At 54.7% G+C, this 15,490-nt stretch overlaps 1 protein-coding gene and 1 non-coding gene across 4 annotated transcripts; both read left to right on the forward strand.

Annotated features, from left to right (window-relative positions):
* The first annotated feature begins 164 nt into the window (after nucleotides 1-164).
* On the forward strand, nucleotides 165-15,205 carry MTHFR (methylenetetrahydrofolate reductase). 3 transcript variants are annotated; one of them, NM_001011685.2, is made up of 13 exons: nucleotides 165-190; nucleotides 537-698; nucleotides 2,962-3,207; nucleotides 4,596-4,834; nucleotides 5,652-5,762; nucleotides 8,982-9,175; nucleotides 10,117-10,367; nucleotides 10,642-10,776; nucleotides 10,922-11,102; nucleotides 11,359-11,541; nucleotides 12,637-12,738; nucleotides 13,563-13,682; nucleotides 14,203-15,205. In NM_001011685.2, exons 3-13 carry the CDS (start codon nucleotides 2,975-2,977, stop codon nucleotides 14,419-14,421), a joined length of 1,968 nt encoding a protein of 655 aa, NP_001011685.2. In that variant the 5' UTR covers nucleotides 165-190; nucleotides 537-698; nucleotides 2,962-2,974; the 3' UTR covers nucleotides 14,422-15,205. The 3 variants fall into 3 exon arrangements, with proteins under 3 accessions (NP_001011685.2, XP_005216989.1, XP_024831848.1); XM_005216932.5 differs by lacking the exons at nucleotides 165-190; nucleotides 537-698 and adding an exon at nucleotides 2,501-2,693; XM_024976080.2 differs by lacking the exons at nucleotides 165-190; nucleotides 537-698; nucleotides 10,117-10,367 and adding an exon at nucleotides 2,501-2,693 and having other exon boundaries at nucleotides 10,983-11,102.
* Nucleotides 5,469-5,528, forward strand: MIR12050 (microRNA mir-12050). Its single transcript, NR_162422.1, has one exon. It is a non-coding gene; the product is annotated as a microRNA mir-12050 (primary transcript).
* Nucleotides 15,206-15,490: the final 285 nt, after the last annotated feature.

The following is a 15,490-nucleotide window of genomic DNA, read 5'->3' on the forward strand; positions in this document are numbered from 1 at the left end:
GGGCGCGGCCATGTTGGGGGCGGGGCTTCCGGGCGTCCGCGAGGGCGGTTTCCGTCCTCTGCTCCCGCCTCCCTTAGCAACCTGACACCCGCGCCTCGCCTCCTCCCGAGCCCCGCCCCCTCCGCCGGAGCCTCATTAGCCGCCACACCGCTGCGGAGGCCGCTAGTTCTGAGTCATCAGTGACCAGAGGGTGAGTGACGGCGAGGCATACGTCGCCCGCAGGGGAGACCCGGGCCTTGGGGGCCACCCACCGGGGGGCGGGCTCTTGCGGGGGGGGGGCGGTGCGGGGAGCGGTGGAGGCTGGCCAGCCCCCTCTGCGCGCGCGCCCTCGGTGAGACTAATGTAGCCCCCACTGACTGCCTTGCGACCCCCCAACCCTGGAGCAGAGAATCAGTTTCGGCCCCCAACCTGGACGGAGGGACTTAAGGGCTGAAGCGGCCCTGAGGTGGGGTGGTGACCCAGTGCCCTGGGACCGGACTTGGGCCTTGGTTCCCGCCCCCACCCGTGACCCAGTGACGCGGTGATTCTGTTCGCAGCGTGCCAGAGTGGCTGAACACCTTGAGAAGAGCCGAGGGCCGCTGGCACTGCTGTCCCCGACGCCCACTGCATCGGGCTGCACACAAGTGCCCACCCGGGCCCCTCTAAGAGTGGTGGACTCCAGTATTTCTCCACTGTTGCGGGTGCCTGGCACCGATTAAGTAAGTGCTCATCAAATGGCAGAGGGGCTTCCCAGGTGGCTGAGTGGTAAAGGATCCGCCTGCCAGTGCTGGAGAGGCAGGAGACACCGGTGCGATCCCTGGGTCCGGAAGATCCCCTAGGGAAGGAAAGGACAACCCAATTCAGTATTCTTACCTGGGAAATCCCATGGACAGGGGAGTCTGGCAGGCTACATGGAGTCAAAAAGAGTTGTACACACTGACTGACTGAGCACGCACATCCATTGGTGGAGGGTTGTTCTGAGAACGGTGTAACAGTGCCTGGCCTGTTGGTGCCCAGTGAGTGCCAGTTGTTACTACCGGATGCCAGGCATTGGGATACCGTAGGCAGAATACTTGGCTCTGGTCTCAGGGAACTGGGAAGAGGGGAGATAAACATGTGAATCCACAGCTGCAAAAGGGTCCTTTGGGGTCCTAACTTAAAATGGATTAAGTGAAAAAATGCTGAAACGAGTTTAGTGCCTGGTCAGAGCTAAGAAGTCTTCATGAACAAATGAAGGAGCAGTTAGTTTGTAGGCAGTTCAGCCTCTTCCCCCGCTCCTGTTTTGGTCCAGCAGATGATTAACGATGCACTCACTCGCTTGCTTTCTGAGGAGAGGCCAGACTCGGCTGATCTTGACACACTCCCCTTTCTTACTCTTCGTGTTCATCCCTTTCAGAGAAACTAGAGCTTTAGGTCAGAATCAAAATGGGCATCCCTCAGGATGGAAAGCATAGTCTGGAGTCAACTCCTTGACCCTGCATGTACCAAGGACACTTGTGTATGTTTTAGGGTAGAGGAGTATTGGATCTCATCAGTTTCTCATGAGTCTAGGACCCCAAACTAGTTAAGAACATGGGCTTGGCAGTAGGCATTCCCTGAAACACATGATCTTGGCCTGGTTGTTCCTGTAATGTTCCGCGTTGCCACACACTGGATACTTTTGCGTTATATGAGTAGTGTGTCCCATGTTCCGCACCAAACTGCCCCATGGCCCTGTGCCATCTGTCAGCCTGGCCTGCCTGTGGTTGCCATGGTTCAGGGCTTCAGCTATGGTGGCTGTGCAGTTTCTTGAACTGACTTCACTGATGTGTGTAAGGACAACAGCTTGGAAGGCATGCACAGACTGGACAGTCTTTGTTCCAAGTTGGACATAAATCTATGCCCTTACAGAGCTTGGATCTGGCTACTTTTGGAACCCAGCCAATCCATGGCAACCTACTCCAGTACTCTTGCCTGGCAAATCCCATGGACAGAGGAGCCTGGTAGGCTGCAGTCCATGGGGTCGCTAAGAGTCGGAGACGACTGAGCGACTTCACTTTCACTTTTCACTTTCATGCATTGGAGAAGGAAATAGCAACCCACTCCAGTATTCTTGCCTGGAGAATCCCAGGGATGGGGGAGCTTGGTGGGCTGCCGTCTATGGGGTCGCACAGAGTTGGACACGACTGAAGTGACTTAGCAACCCATGACATGGACTTGTCAGAGAAGCACAAACTTGGGAGAAAGCTGGCAGCTTCGTCAAGCCCTAAGCCCTTCCATCCTGCGTGCACACAAACTGTTCCCAGTCCCAGGAGATGTTTCCAGGGCTGAACTGTTCCTTCTTGGCAAGTGCTGCAGTCGCCCCGAACATCTGTTGACCTCATCTCCACCCAAACGCTGCGGTCTGCAGCCCCATGTCCCCCTCCTTCTATCCATCTTCAACGGCTTAGTGCCTCAGCCCTCCCTCTCGCCTGGAATCCTGCGCCCGCCCCCTTGCGCTGGCCCCAGCCACAGCTTTAAGCTCTTCCTTTGTCATGGCTCCGCCCAGTCAGGCACACCCGCTGGGGAAGGTTCCTCGTTTCTCAGGAACTCAGAGGTCCGGGGTCTAAGTTTACCCTGGCGGAGATGGACTGCCCAAAACCCAAGGTCTTCCCAGTGGGGCACTGCTGCCCCTCCCTGGGAATGCGAGCTTCGGAGGCTGGCAGCGGAAGGCTCTCAGTGCCACCCTCCATCAGGTAGCGGTCACAGAGGACCCAGGGGCTGAGGAGCATGTGCCGGGTTCGGGCTGACGTCCCTGGAGTCAGGCAGCAGTGGAGGGCCAAGCTTGGAGCGAGGCAGCGCAGACAGTCCTTACTGCGGAGTCTCTGGGTGGGGGCCTTGTCACCCAGACCCTCACCAGCCTTCTTCCTGCGTGAAAACGCTGCATCTCTCACCTGACCCTGCCACGTTGGGGCTCAGCCACCTGCCCCGCCGTCTAACGCCCCCTGCCCTCGCCCCGTGCAGCAGGAACTCGGCCATGGTGAACGAACCCAGAGGGAACGGCAGCCCCGGCCCCCGCTGGGAGGGCAGCAGCAGCGGCAGCGAGAGCTCCAAGGACAGTTCAAGGTGCTCCACGCCGGGGTTGGACCCCGAGCGATGCGAGAGACTCCGGGAGAAGATGAAGCGGAGGATGGACTCTGGAGACAAGTGGTTCTCCCTAGAGTTCTTCCCTCCCCGAACTGCCCAGGGTGCTGTCAATCTCATCTCCAGGTGAGTTGGTGTAAGATAAGGAGTACAGGCTGGGAATGGAGGCAAGGTGAATAGGTGAACTGTGCCCTGCGGCTGGGCTGCACTTTGACCCAGCAGAAAAATGGTAGCTCCAAGGGGTGGAAAGAAGACAAGCCCGGAGAGATGCTTTGATACACAGCTTGCCACTTTCGGGTCTGTAAAAGTCTCTCCAGGCACGTGGAATTTTTATTCGCAGTCTTCCAGGAGTTAAAAATGTTCGTTCTCCCAGACAACATTCTTTGATGGAGTTTGTGGCTAGATCATGAGTAGAGTTTAGAAAGTTGAAAAACAGTGGCTTGGAGAACATTTTTAGCAAGTTTGGCATTTGGATTATGCCCTTGAAATCGAGAAATGCCAACTGGATTGCATTAGCGCTTTATGAATAGCAGTTCTTTTTTTAAAGTTTATGCTTTGTATTGCTTGCTCTTATGTGTCATTCCCATGGTTGTGAAATTTGAAGGCACAAAAATGTGCAAATGCACCACAGCTTATAATGGGCTTCCTTGGTGGTTCAGATGGTAGATAATCTGCCTGCAGTGCAGGAGATCCGGGTTCGATCCTGGGGTCAGGACGATCCCCTGGAGAAGGGAATGGCTACCCACTCAAGTATTCTTAGAGAATTCCATGAACAGAGGAGCCTGGCAGGCTACAGTTCATGGGGTCACAAAGAGTTGGACACAACTGAGCGACTAACACTTTCACTTTTTCACAGCTTATAACACAGCATATCCATGTGGCTCTTGATACTAGTCCTGGTAATGTGGCCGTGCTCTGCAGGACTCTTGGCTGCTGCCAGGACTGGGCAGTGGTGGGGGGCTGGGGAGTGGTGGAGGCAGGTAGCATGGAAGAAACTTGTGTCTGCTGACCCTCTTTTTCCCTAGAATAAGGCCTTGCTTGCCACTCTGAGGAGTGCCCTGAACCCTTATCCATCAAAATGTCTTAATTCACCCAAGATGGTAAATGTGCAAGCACTTTGAGAAGTCCAAAGTGCTGCTCTCACAGAAAATGGCTTTATTGTTGTTATCTTCGCAATAAGAGTAATCATAATTGCAGCACACTGATTGCTTGTTCACTGCGTACCTGGCACTGTTCTTGAGTTGTGGAGCCATCTGTCATGATATCCTCAGAATGTTATTAAGAAGTAGGCACTGTGCCCTGCCACATTGTAGAAATGAGAAAACTGAGGCACAGAGAGTTTAAATAATTCTCCCAAGATCGCACAGTTGGTGAGTAGCAGAGCCAGGATGTGAATGCAGGTCAGTCTGATGCCAACCTGCAGGTGAGGCTTCTCTAAGTCCAAGACCCCATGGGAAGGTGGTGACGGGTGGTGCACCCCCAGGAGCCCCTCCTCAGAAAGAAATTCCCTACAGGTTTGACCGGATGGGAGCGGGTGGCCCCCTCTTTGTAGACGTGACCTGGCACCCAGCCGGGGATCCTGGCTCCGACAAGGAGACCTCGTCCATGGTGATTGCCAGCACTGCCGTGAACTACTGCGGCCTCGAGACAATCCTGCACATGACCTGCTGCCATCAGAGCCGTGAAGAGATCACGGGCCACCTGAACAAAGCCAAGCAGCTGGGCCTGAAGAACATCCTGGCGCTGAGGGGAGGTGTGGAGCCAGCGGCCTGCTCTCTGGGGTCTTGCTTTCTGGAGGACCTCTTCTGTCCCTGCAATGGTTCTTTTCTTGTCACCGGGTCCCATCCCTGCCAGTAGCATTAGTAGGTGTGGGTCAAGAGGACCACGGGCGACACACAGATGGAGCCACTTTTTGACCTTTTGACCTCCCAGTAGGAATTCAGTCAGGACCGCGGCCGGTGCCTGATAACCCACTGTTGTGATGTACACCACTGAATCGATCCCTTCCTGCTCCCAGCTTTTGACCCAGTCACAGAGTTCCGCTCTGACCTGTGTCCCAGGAGTGAGAGTAGCTGATTATGCCTCTGGCCCCGGCTGTCATTGGGGCACACAAGTGTGGGAAGCGGCAGTCTGCTGGGTGGGTCCTTGTGGCCTCATGTTCCCTATCCCCAAAGACCATGTCTCACCTGAGATGAGTGGAAGCTTCTCCCAGGAGGCAAGAGTTCCCAGGGAGTGGGAGAGCGAGCAGTGGGCTTGGGCGAGGTGCCTGGACACACCTAGGTGTGAGCAGGTGGGGGGGATCTCAGATGCTCCAGGCTGAATGCAGAGCGGCAGCTGTTCTCTGCCAGCCACTGCCTGCATCTGTGCCTGGCGACTGTTTGCTGGCTTGGCTGCTGTCGTCCTTCCTACTGTTACCAAGTGCTACAGTGGAAAGCGCAGACACCAAGTTCAGCAATAGGAAGGCTCTGCCTTCGAGATTCTGTTGGCCCTGGGTGTGGGCGTGGGAAGAAGGAACAGAGAGGTTCCTGGAGGTGGGGTGAGACCCAGCACTGTGACCTCCAACCCTGCAGACCCCATAGGTGACCAATGGGAAGAGGAGGAAGGAGGCTTCAACTATGCTACGGACTTGGTGAAGCACATCCGAAACGAGTTTGGTGACTACTTTGACGTCTGTGTGGCAGGTGAGGGGCTGGGGCATCCCAGTGGGTGGGGCCTGAGAGAGGAAGGAAGGAGAGGCACAGGTGAGGACCCGGAAGGTTCACTGCACCCCGGGGCCTGCCTGCACCGTGGCGGGAGGCCTGTGCTGTGATGGAATGGAGTGATGGAGTGCAGAGGTGGCTTGGACAGGCCACGTCTTCTGCGTTTCCTCCTCCTCTCCTACATCACACTCCTGGGAGTGTCACCGTCCCCTAATTTTTTTTTTACAGTTTTATTTTTAAAAAACATTCATTTCTTTTTGGCTGTGCTGGGTCTTCACTGCTACACGAGGGCTTTCTCTAGTTGCGGTGAGTGGTGCCTACTCTCTAGTTGTGGCGCTCGGGCTTCTCACTGCAGTGGCTTCTCCCGTGGTGGAGCGTGGGCTCTAGCGCACGTGGGCTCAGTAGCTGTGGTGCTCGGGCTTAGTTGCCCCACAGCATGTGGGATCTTCCCAGACCAGGGATTGAACCTGCGTCCCCTGCATTGGCAGGCAGATTCTTAACCACTGGACCACCAGGGAAGTCCTCCGTCCATTTTTAAAAATGTAATGTCGCTCAGATGTCTTGATACAGAGCAACTTTTCTTTTCATTTTGAATTTGGAAGTACTATACAACTGAGTACAGTGGAATGAAAAGTACCAAAACTGAACTTGATTTTCCGTTCATGTAGCATAAGCCAGTGTCGTATGGCCAGGGCTCTTCTGTCCTTACACCTGTGCCCACCATTGGGAGCCCCTTCCTCTCCCCTTCTTCTTCAACTCCTGGTGGCCAAAATCTAACCACCCAGACTTCCAAGGAAGATATGTATGTGTTCTTGACCTGATGAAAAAAGGATGTTGTGTTTTCATGTGAAAGGGAAAAGGGCCACGTTATTTTTAACTGTATTAGGGAGGTGTGAACAGTTTCAAAATGAGGTTTTATTTACTCAAGGTGAACACGAATCAGAACCAATGATTTCCCCCCACCCTGTATCCCTTCAAATTGTAAAGTTTTGTTCCTCTGCCTTCTCTTGCTATTAGCCTGTTCCCCAGCTCTATTCCTTCTCAAACAAAAGAGAGATATTAAGGTTCCGAGGGCAGGGAATCTCAGAATAAGGTCAGGGAATGGCATCAGACCTCACTAAGCCCTGGAATCCACAGCCCTCCCTCATCCTCTCTGGGGCCACAGAGCCCCATCTCGGCCTTCCAGTGCTCCATGCTTCACCCAGTAGATCTGATATGTACACTTACCCTGTCTCTGATATGTATGGTACACATGTGACCCACTTCTTGCTCCTGGGTGTAGCCAAGATGGACCTTCAGGCCTCAGTGATAAATCCAGATCTCAGGAGAGAGAACTCTAGTTTCAACTCTAGTTTCTTTAGCTACAGCCGGGAGGTGAGGTTTACCTGCTAGAAAGGGCATGGCCTTCCCTCTTGCCCTCACTCTTGGGGTCTGGGCCTTAAGCTTCTTGAATAGGGACTTAAGTATGATGAGGCAGTATGTGCCAGACACACTGGAAGTCCAGGGATTCGTTTGATGCATCATCTTGGCATGATGATTTTTTCAAATATTTTGGAGAAAATTATATCACTCTTATTAAAACGAACCCAGTTATGTGATGGAGTAGAACATCGGAGTGATCTGAACTTTAAAAAGTAAGCCATGTGACTTCAAGGAAATTACTTCTTGTGAGGGCTTTGGGCTGTGTCCCCAGGCCCCCAGTGTACAGGTCCACTCAGTGTTAGGAATAGGGTGTTGAGGTGGATGAGTGTGGGAGGCCCTGATGAGAAATTGGGAATTCAAGTGTCCTTGCTCACGGGGCCACGAGATGGTTGATTGGGGAATGTGCCCACATGTGGTGGGCATTGGATGGTCACAAGTAGAAACCAGCAGAGCTGTGAGTGTACAGTTGCCGAGCGGTTTGGTGCCTTGCTCATGGTGAAGTGGATGAGAAAGTGGACGGGTGGATTAGGAAGCACCCAGCTGGCCACCATAGAATAAGAACGTAGCAAAACCCAAACGTCAGCAACGGCTAGATCTCTTGGGTGCCGTTGAGGTTTTCTAGAGTTTTGGCTGTTAAAACCTCTGTTTCTGAAATTCCTGCTGGAAAAATAGCCTTGTTATTGAAAGTGTAGCAGTCTGGTGTTTAATCTTCCCACCCCCTTATCCCTGGAACAGTAGTTCTTCTATCCATTTTTGATGACTCGGGCTTTCTTAAGAATGAAACTGCCTTGTCACAGCAAAGCAGCCTGGCTGTCCAACAGCATGGGTTCAGGTCTGTGACTTCCTTAGGGTCCTGCCCTGGCCTCAGGCTGAAGAAGCCAGTGCTCTGCTTGTAGTTCATTAGGTCCTCGAGTCTTTCAGTGCAGGCAAAGGCACTAGTGAGTTTAGTCCTCTGGGGAAGTGGGGTGGGGTGAGGTATACTGTTCCTGGATCTAGATGTGCCTTGGGGAGGTCTGGCTCCGCCTCCCAGACATCCCTGCCATCACAGGATGTGGACATCTGTGCCCCGCCCCGCCAGCCGCACCCCGGCCCCCCCTCCACCCCCACGTTTGCACACTCTGGGAGTTTGTTCTTTTGTGGGGCTGCTCTTTCCACTGTCAGTCAGCTCTCTGAAACTGATTCTAGTTCTGCCATCAGAAGCAGCACAAGATGTAGCGAATAAGGAACTCTGTTTTCCCGGTGACAGACCTGTGGGCATTTAGGAATAATTATCATGTTCTCTCCATTCTTTTCTTCAAGCAGAACCTCCACTCTCTTAACTTCTTCCTTGTGTAACATGGTTCTGACTGTACTGTGTGGAACCACTGAGTGATTTTGATGTGAAATTCAAAGCACCGTTTTCATCCGGTACCTAGAGTCAAGCCCATCCTCCCAAGCTGCCCAGCCAGTGTGAATGTAGCATTTTCTCTTTTCTGTGGCCACCAAATCCAGGTCAGCTTGGCCTGACTGCATGGACCATGAAGCAGGACAGTGTGGGAATTTGAGGGCAGTCCACCCCCACTCTTGGGAGCGGTGCTGACTCTAATCCAGCTCTCACCGAGGGTCACCTTCTGGGCGAGGGGCCCATCTGAGCAGTGCAGCGGTCACCACTTCAGCCTGTCCGTGCTGAGAGGCTAGAAGGTATGGGTCCGGAGCTGTCCACTGCCGGCTCTCTGGTTTCTTCATCACTCACCTTGAGCGGGTGGAGCCAGCCTCTTTCTATGGTATCCCTGTTGGCAGGTTACCCCAAAGGCCACCCTGAAGGAGAGAGCTTTGAGGCTGATCTGAAGCACCTGAAGGAGAAGGTGGCTGCAGGAGCCGACTTCATCATCACCCAGCTATTCTTTGAGGCTGAAACATTCTTCCGCTTTGTGAAGGCTTGCTCCGAGATAGGCATTACCTGCCCCATCCTCCCCGGCATCTTCCCAATTCAGGTGAGGGTCCCAGGAGGGCTAATGGACTCCCACCACTGTCCCTGCTCATCCTAGCACTTCCCCCTCAGCCAGGGCTCTGGGGTGAAGTTCAGGCTCAAGTTCTTTCTGATGCTTATTAGATTTTCATTAAACGGATGCTCAGTCTTTGCAAAATGCTATCTTTCTAGCCACTTCAGACCCCTGATGTCTTCTCAAATAGCAATAGTATCTGTTGGAGAGGCTTGCTGATAAGTGTCATTGAAAGGGGTTATTACTCTCGTTATAAATTTTGGTTAATGGTTTCCAAACTTCACTGTCACCAGTATCATTTAATGAGCTTTTTCAAAGGATAGATTTCCAGACCTCATGCCTTGAAGTTCTGGTTCAGTAGATCTGAGGTGGGGCTTGGGAATCTGTCCATTACTTCTTAAATGTGGTGGGCGATTCTGGTGATTGGTGAGGCTTGGGAACCACTGGCTTAAATGACCACCGTGCTATCAATAGATCCATCTAGGGGCCAAAGGGCTGCCTCAGGCCTGTGGCTGAGATGCTATGAAGTATGAAAGTGTTAGTCATGTCTGACTCTCTGTGACCCCATGAACTGTAGCCCGTCCAGCACCTCTGTCCATGGCATTCTCCAGGCAAGAATACTGGAGTGGGTTGCCATTCCTTTCTCGAGGGGATCTTCCCAACCCCGGGATCGAATCTGGATCTCCCTCGTTACAGGCAGATTCTTTACCACTTAAGCCACCAGGGAAGCCCGAGGGATGTTGGGGGCAGCTACTCTCATCTGCAGAGTAGAAAAAGCTGAAGTAGGCAAGGGTGCTTTGCTGTATGGCCTGACTGTCCTGGGTCACCCTGTGTCACATTACAGGGGCCAGGAGACCCGGTGGGGGGATGAGTATGGGGGGTGAGAGACAGGCTGGGAGATGGCCCCTGCAGCGCCCCCATGTCTTGGGCAGGGCTACCACTCCCTCCGGCAGCTGGTGAAACTATCCAAACTGGAGGTGCCACAGCAGATCAAGGATGTGATCGAGCCCATCAAAGACAATGATGCTGCCATCCGCAACTATGGCATCGAGCAGGCCGTGAGCCTGTGCCAGGAGCTGCTGGCCAGTGGCTTGGTTCCAGGCCTCCACTTCTACACCCTCAACCGCGAGGTGGCCACCATCGAGGTGCTGAAGCGCCTGGGGCTTTGGATTGAGGACCCTAGGTGAGGCCAGGGGCCCCGAATTCAGGCCCAGGAGCCACAGAGGAGAGTCGGGTGGGTCAGGAAGTCAGAAGTCCCAGAATGTGCGCACCCTAGCTGTGCCAGCCGCCATGGGGCACAGAGGGTTGTGCGGTGTCTAGTGTCTTAGAGCTCCAGTCTCAGCCAGAACTGCCTGTCCAGCTTGATGTTTGAGTTCGATGGAAGAACCTGGGCTCAGTGCTGCCTCCCTCCCTCCCTCTGTCCAGTCCTTGACCCTTTCTTCTCCATTCTCACCCAGGCGTCCCCTGCCCTGGGCCCTCAGTGCCCACCCCAAGCGCCGGGTGGAGGATGTCCGGCCCATCTTCTGGGCCTCGAGACCAAAGAGTTACATTTACCGTACGCAGGAGTGGGACGAGTTCCCCAATGGCCGCTGGTGAGTGGGGTTCTGTTTATCCGAAGGAGGAGGGAGTCTGAGTGTGGAGGAGCCTTTCGGACAATTCACAGGAATGCACCGCCCCCGGGGCAGGTGGAGGCCATTGTCTGGAGTATGACTTGACCTAGGGCACCTCCTCCGCCAGGGGCAATTCCTCCTCTCCGGCCTTTGGGGAGCTGAAGGACTACTACCTCTTCTACCTAAAGAGCAAGTCCCCGAAGGAAGAGCTGCTCAAGATGTGGGGGGAGGAGCTGACCAGTGAGGAAAGCGTCTTTCAAGTCTTTGCCCACTACCTCTCGGGAGAGCCCAACCAGAATGGCTACAAAGTGAGTGCGGCTGGGGTGGGATCCCCGGGTACTGTCCCTCATCCTGTGGGCCACACGCCCTACCCTGAGTCTTGTCACCGTGTCTGGATGTGGCACCTCGGCCAAGGGAGGAGGTGAGTCAGGGGGTCCCCATGTGGGGTGCCTGGAAGGGGCTTACAGAGGGAGAGACAGGCTAGGTCTCTGATGGGGACTGTAACAGGGAGGGACCCAGGGCGCCAGGTCGGATTGTTGTTCCAGCTGGGCTCACCCTTCTCAGGTGACTTGCCTGCCCTGGAATGATGAGCCCCTGGCAGCCGAGACCAGCCTGATGAAGGAGGAGCTGCTGAGAGTGAACCGGCGGGGCATCCTCACCATCAACTCCCAGCCCAACATCAACGGGAAGCCGTCCTCTGACCCCATTGTGGGCTGGGGCCCCAGTGGGGGCTATGTCTTCCAGAAGGTGTGGCAGGGACCCATAGGGCTACCCACCCCTTGACCTGCATGCAGGGGTTCTCCAGGGCTGAAGACAGAGCGGCCTTCCTCTCGGGGACTTTTTATTCTGAGCAGCAGTAAATCAAAGTGGAAGGGAGCTCAGGCTCGGAGTCGGACAGACCTGGATAGAATGGTCACTTGGCTGCTCTGAGCCTCAACTTTCCCTTCTGTAAAATGGGGATATGCCAGGTGTTTTGGGAATGAAACACAAAAAAGCACATAAAGTGCTTAGCACGTGGGAAACGTCCCCTAACTGGGAGCTGTTAGTACTGTTCCTTGTGGATCCCTTTCTCCAGGGGCTGCTAGAGTCAAAATTACATTCTAAACTAAAGCCTGAAGGCTCAGGGGTTAGACAGACTTGCGTTTGTATACCAGCTCTGCTGTGTACAGTTAGTGCAGACAAGTTCCTTAACTTCCCTGAACTTAAGTTTCCTCATCTATAAAATGGAGCTAACAGCCCCCACTTTGCAGTTTTATGAGTATTATAGCAAGTGAATTTAGATAAACCCAGCTTTGGAGTTCCCTGGTGTCCAGTGATAAGACTCCACACTTCCAATGCAGGTGGATGGGTTAGATCCCTCGGTCTGGGACCTAAGATCCCACATGCCATATGGTGGCCAAAATTTAAATAAATAAACCCAGCTTAATTCCTGATGGCCAAGTAGTGCTGGAGAAGCCCTCCACCCAGCAAACGGGATAGGGTGTGTCAGGCCTCTCTTGCCAAACTGGGCCCCCTGTACAGCTTCTGAAATGGTTTCTCCGTGGACACTTTGTCCACTGGATGGAAGGGTGCCAGATGGCCCTCAGACCCGTCGAGACCAAGAAACTGCACATACCTGCTCCCCTCCCTGTCATTCATGTATTTGCTAACTCCAGCCAGTGGCCGCTGTTCATCCCGACACCTTAAGTATCCTTCCACACGTGTCCTCATGGGTGTCTCCCCAGCACGGTCAGCAGGACAAGCGTCCAGTGTTTCAGAGCACAGAGCTCGCTCAGCAGCGCCCGTGGAAGGTGTCCAGCGAGGCCTGCAGGTTATATGACAGTGCCTGTCTCCCTCCCGCAGGCCTACTTAGAGTTCTTCACTTCCCGAGAAACGGTGGAGGCGCTTTTGCAGGTGCTGAAGAAGTATGAACTCCGGGTGAATTACCACATCGTGGATGTGAAGGTAGGCCAGCCCTGGGTCAAAGGGCGCCCGGCAGGGCCAGAGCACCAGGGCCAAGGGCCCCACATTTACTCTGCCATTCAGCAATCACAGAGTGCCCAACTGGGCCAGGCATCATGCCAAGCAGATTAGCAGACAGAGCCAGGCCTCACTCCTAGAGCTCCCAGCCTAGCGAGGAGGCCATCAGTGGATAATTATGAATGGGCGCAAGCTGCTGCACTTTGTAACAGTGAACTTCAGCGGAGGAAGCTGGAGATGCGGGAGGGATGTCTAACTTGAGAGGTCAGAGGAGGTGATGGGAGGGATCTGTGTAATCTGAATCTTTAAGGATGAGGAGTAAAGGGCAATCCAGAGAAAGGGCCGAGGGTGTGCCAAGGCCTCTTTGCTGAATGGGGTCAGAGGGAGGCTGAAGTGTTAGCCAGGCCCAGGTCTTTAGGGGTCTCAATTGTCATGCTTGGCATTTGAGGTTTCCCTTATAGGCAAGAGGTAGCCTTGGCCCTGTGTTTGATTGGGGGCAGGTCCCAGTGGACAGCTGTGTGGATAACAGGGCTGGGCAGACAAGAGTCCCCAGGCCTGGTGGTCTAAGTAGCAAAGAGAGGCCTGGCCAGGCGAGACATGAGAGGAAGTGAGCAGAACCACTGAAAGAGGAGCTGATTGGCACTTCGGGTGGAGGACAGAAAAGGCCAGGATGACTTCTGACTTTCAGGCTTGTGGCTGGTCACAGAGCTGCAGAGCTGGGGGGCGGAGAGGGGAACAGGGGTGCGTGCTCCAGGTGAGAGGACTGCAGCTGTCTGCACCCCAAGTCTGCTCCTGCCCACCTCCCCCAGGGTGAAAATATCACCAACGCCCCTGAGCTGCAACCCAACGCGGTCACCTGGGGCATCTTCCCTGGCCGAGAGATCATCCAGCCCACAGTGGTGGACCCGGTCAGCTTCATGTTCTGGAAGGTAAGGGGGCCAGGAGCAGGCCTGCCCTGCCCACCTACAGAGCCTTGTGCGGGCTGTGTCGCCAGGTCCTGGGTAGGTGGCTAGAGGCTGCACCCCCAGGGCTGGCAGCAGCCTGACTCTGACTCACGGTGTTTTACCTCTCGCCCGGGGAGGGGGGTGGTACTGGCAATGGGCTATGCTGAGTTTTTGGAATACATCCTGTTGGGCAGCAGCAGAGGCCCTTGGGGTGCTGAGCATGGAGCCCCGACGTAGGGGCAGCTCTGGTAACTTGGCTGTTGTGTCTGTGTATCTGTCTGTCTGTCTGGGACTGTGCGTACCTGTGCCTCTCTGTGTGCCTGTGTCTCTGTGTGTGTGTTTCTGTACGTGCGATTATGCGTACCTGTGCTTTCCTGTATGTTTGCCGTGTCTCCGTGTGTGTCTGTGCGTACCTGTGCCCCTCTGTGCGTGTGTGCCTGCGACTCCGTGTGTGTGTGTGTGTGTGTGTGTGTGCGCCTATGTGCTTGCATGTGCACACACGCAGGATGAGGCCTTCGCGCTGTGGATTGAGCAGTGGGGCAAGCTGTATGAGGAGGAGTCCCCCTCCCGCATGATCATCCAGTACATCCACGACAACTACTTCCTGGTCAACCTGGTGGACAACGAGTTTCCGCTGGACAACTGCCTGTGGCAGGTGGTGGAAGACACGTTTGAGCTTCTCAGCAGGCCCCCCCAAGACAAGAGGGAGACAGAGGCGCTGTGACCCTGCACCCTGACAACCTTAGCTTGAGGCCACTGTGTCCCGCCTTCCTCATCTCCATCCTGGCTCTTTGGGAGACCCCTGTTCTTCGTTTCTCCCCAGCCCTGGCCTCCACCTTCTGACACAATGATGGCAGCTAGACTGGTGTGAGGTTCCCAGGCTCTGGCTAGACTTGAGTCCGCCCCACACGGGAACCTGGTGTTCCTGCTCAGCTGAGAGTCTGTGCTCTGGTGGGGAGCAGCCACTTCCACAAAGACCCCATGGACAGAACGCCGTCCACCCCGAGAAGGGCTGTTGCTAATAGAGCCCCTTGGGGCCAGCCTGGGACTGACTGCCAGTGACCTTGCTCCTGGGCGCCAGGAGAACAGGCAAAGTGAACATTGCAGCAGGCCCTGTGGGACTGCAGAGGAGACACGGCAAGGTCATAGCGCCTCACCCTTCCACCTCCAAGGCATTGGCAGCCGGGTGCCACCCATTTGGGAATGAAGAGGCAGCCACTGCCCTGCCTGCCAACTGCCCCGTCAGGCGGTGGCCCCTGGACGGACCTTGGACTGAAACCTAATAGTTGTGGCCTCCTTTTAGCAGAGAGCTCAACTGGGTTTCTCCCCTTTCTACAGTGCTGCTGTTTGAAAGACGTATCCCTGTGACTCAAGAAACTGCCTCTTAAGGGTTAAAGGTGTTTGAACCCTTGTACCCTTGGCCTTCCCACTTCTCCCCTGGCCCTGAAGGGTGAAAGGATACCCTGCCTGTTACCATCAAGGGTGAAGATGAGGTTGGTCCAGCTCGACTGACTTCTTCTGGCTTATTTTTCAGGCGGAACCCCCTCCTCCTGCCAGCTGCTTCCTCCCCTCAGAGCACCCTGTCCAGGAAGCTGTCTGCCTGGCACTGCTCCCCGCTGCCCAGGGGCTGTGACTTGACACAAGCACACAGGCTGGTCCCTGTCCCAGTCCCTCTTTTGAGTCTTCACCATCTCAGGGGCAGGAGAAGGGGGCGAGTGTCAACAGAGCAGCCTGATGGCAGAGAAAATGGATCACAGGGGCTGGCTGGCAGGGGCAGGCACCCTTTAGGAGAG

This window comes from Bos taurus, chromosome 16 (genome assembly GCF_002263795.3).
Source record: "Bos taurus isolate L1 Dominette 01449 registration number 42190680 breed Hereford chromosome 16, ARS-UCD2.0, whole genome shotgun sequence".
Lineage (NCBI taxonomy): Eukaryota > Metazoa > Chordata > Mammalia > Artiodactyla > Bovidae > Bos > Bos taurus.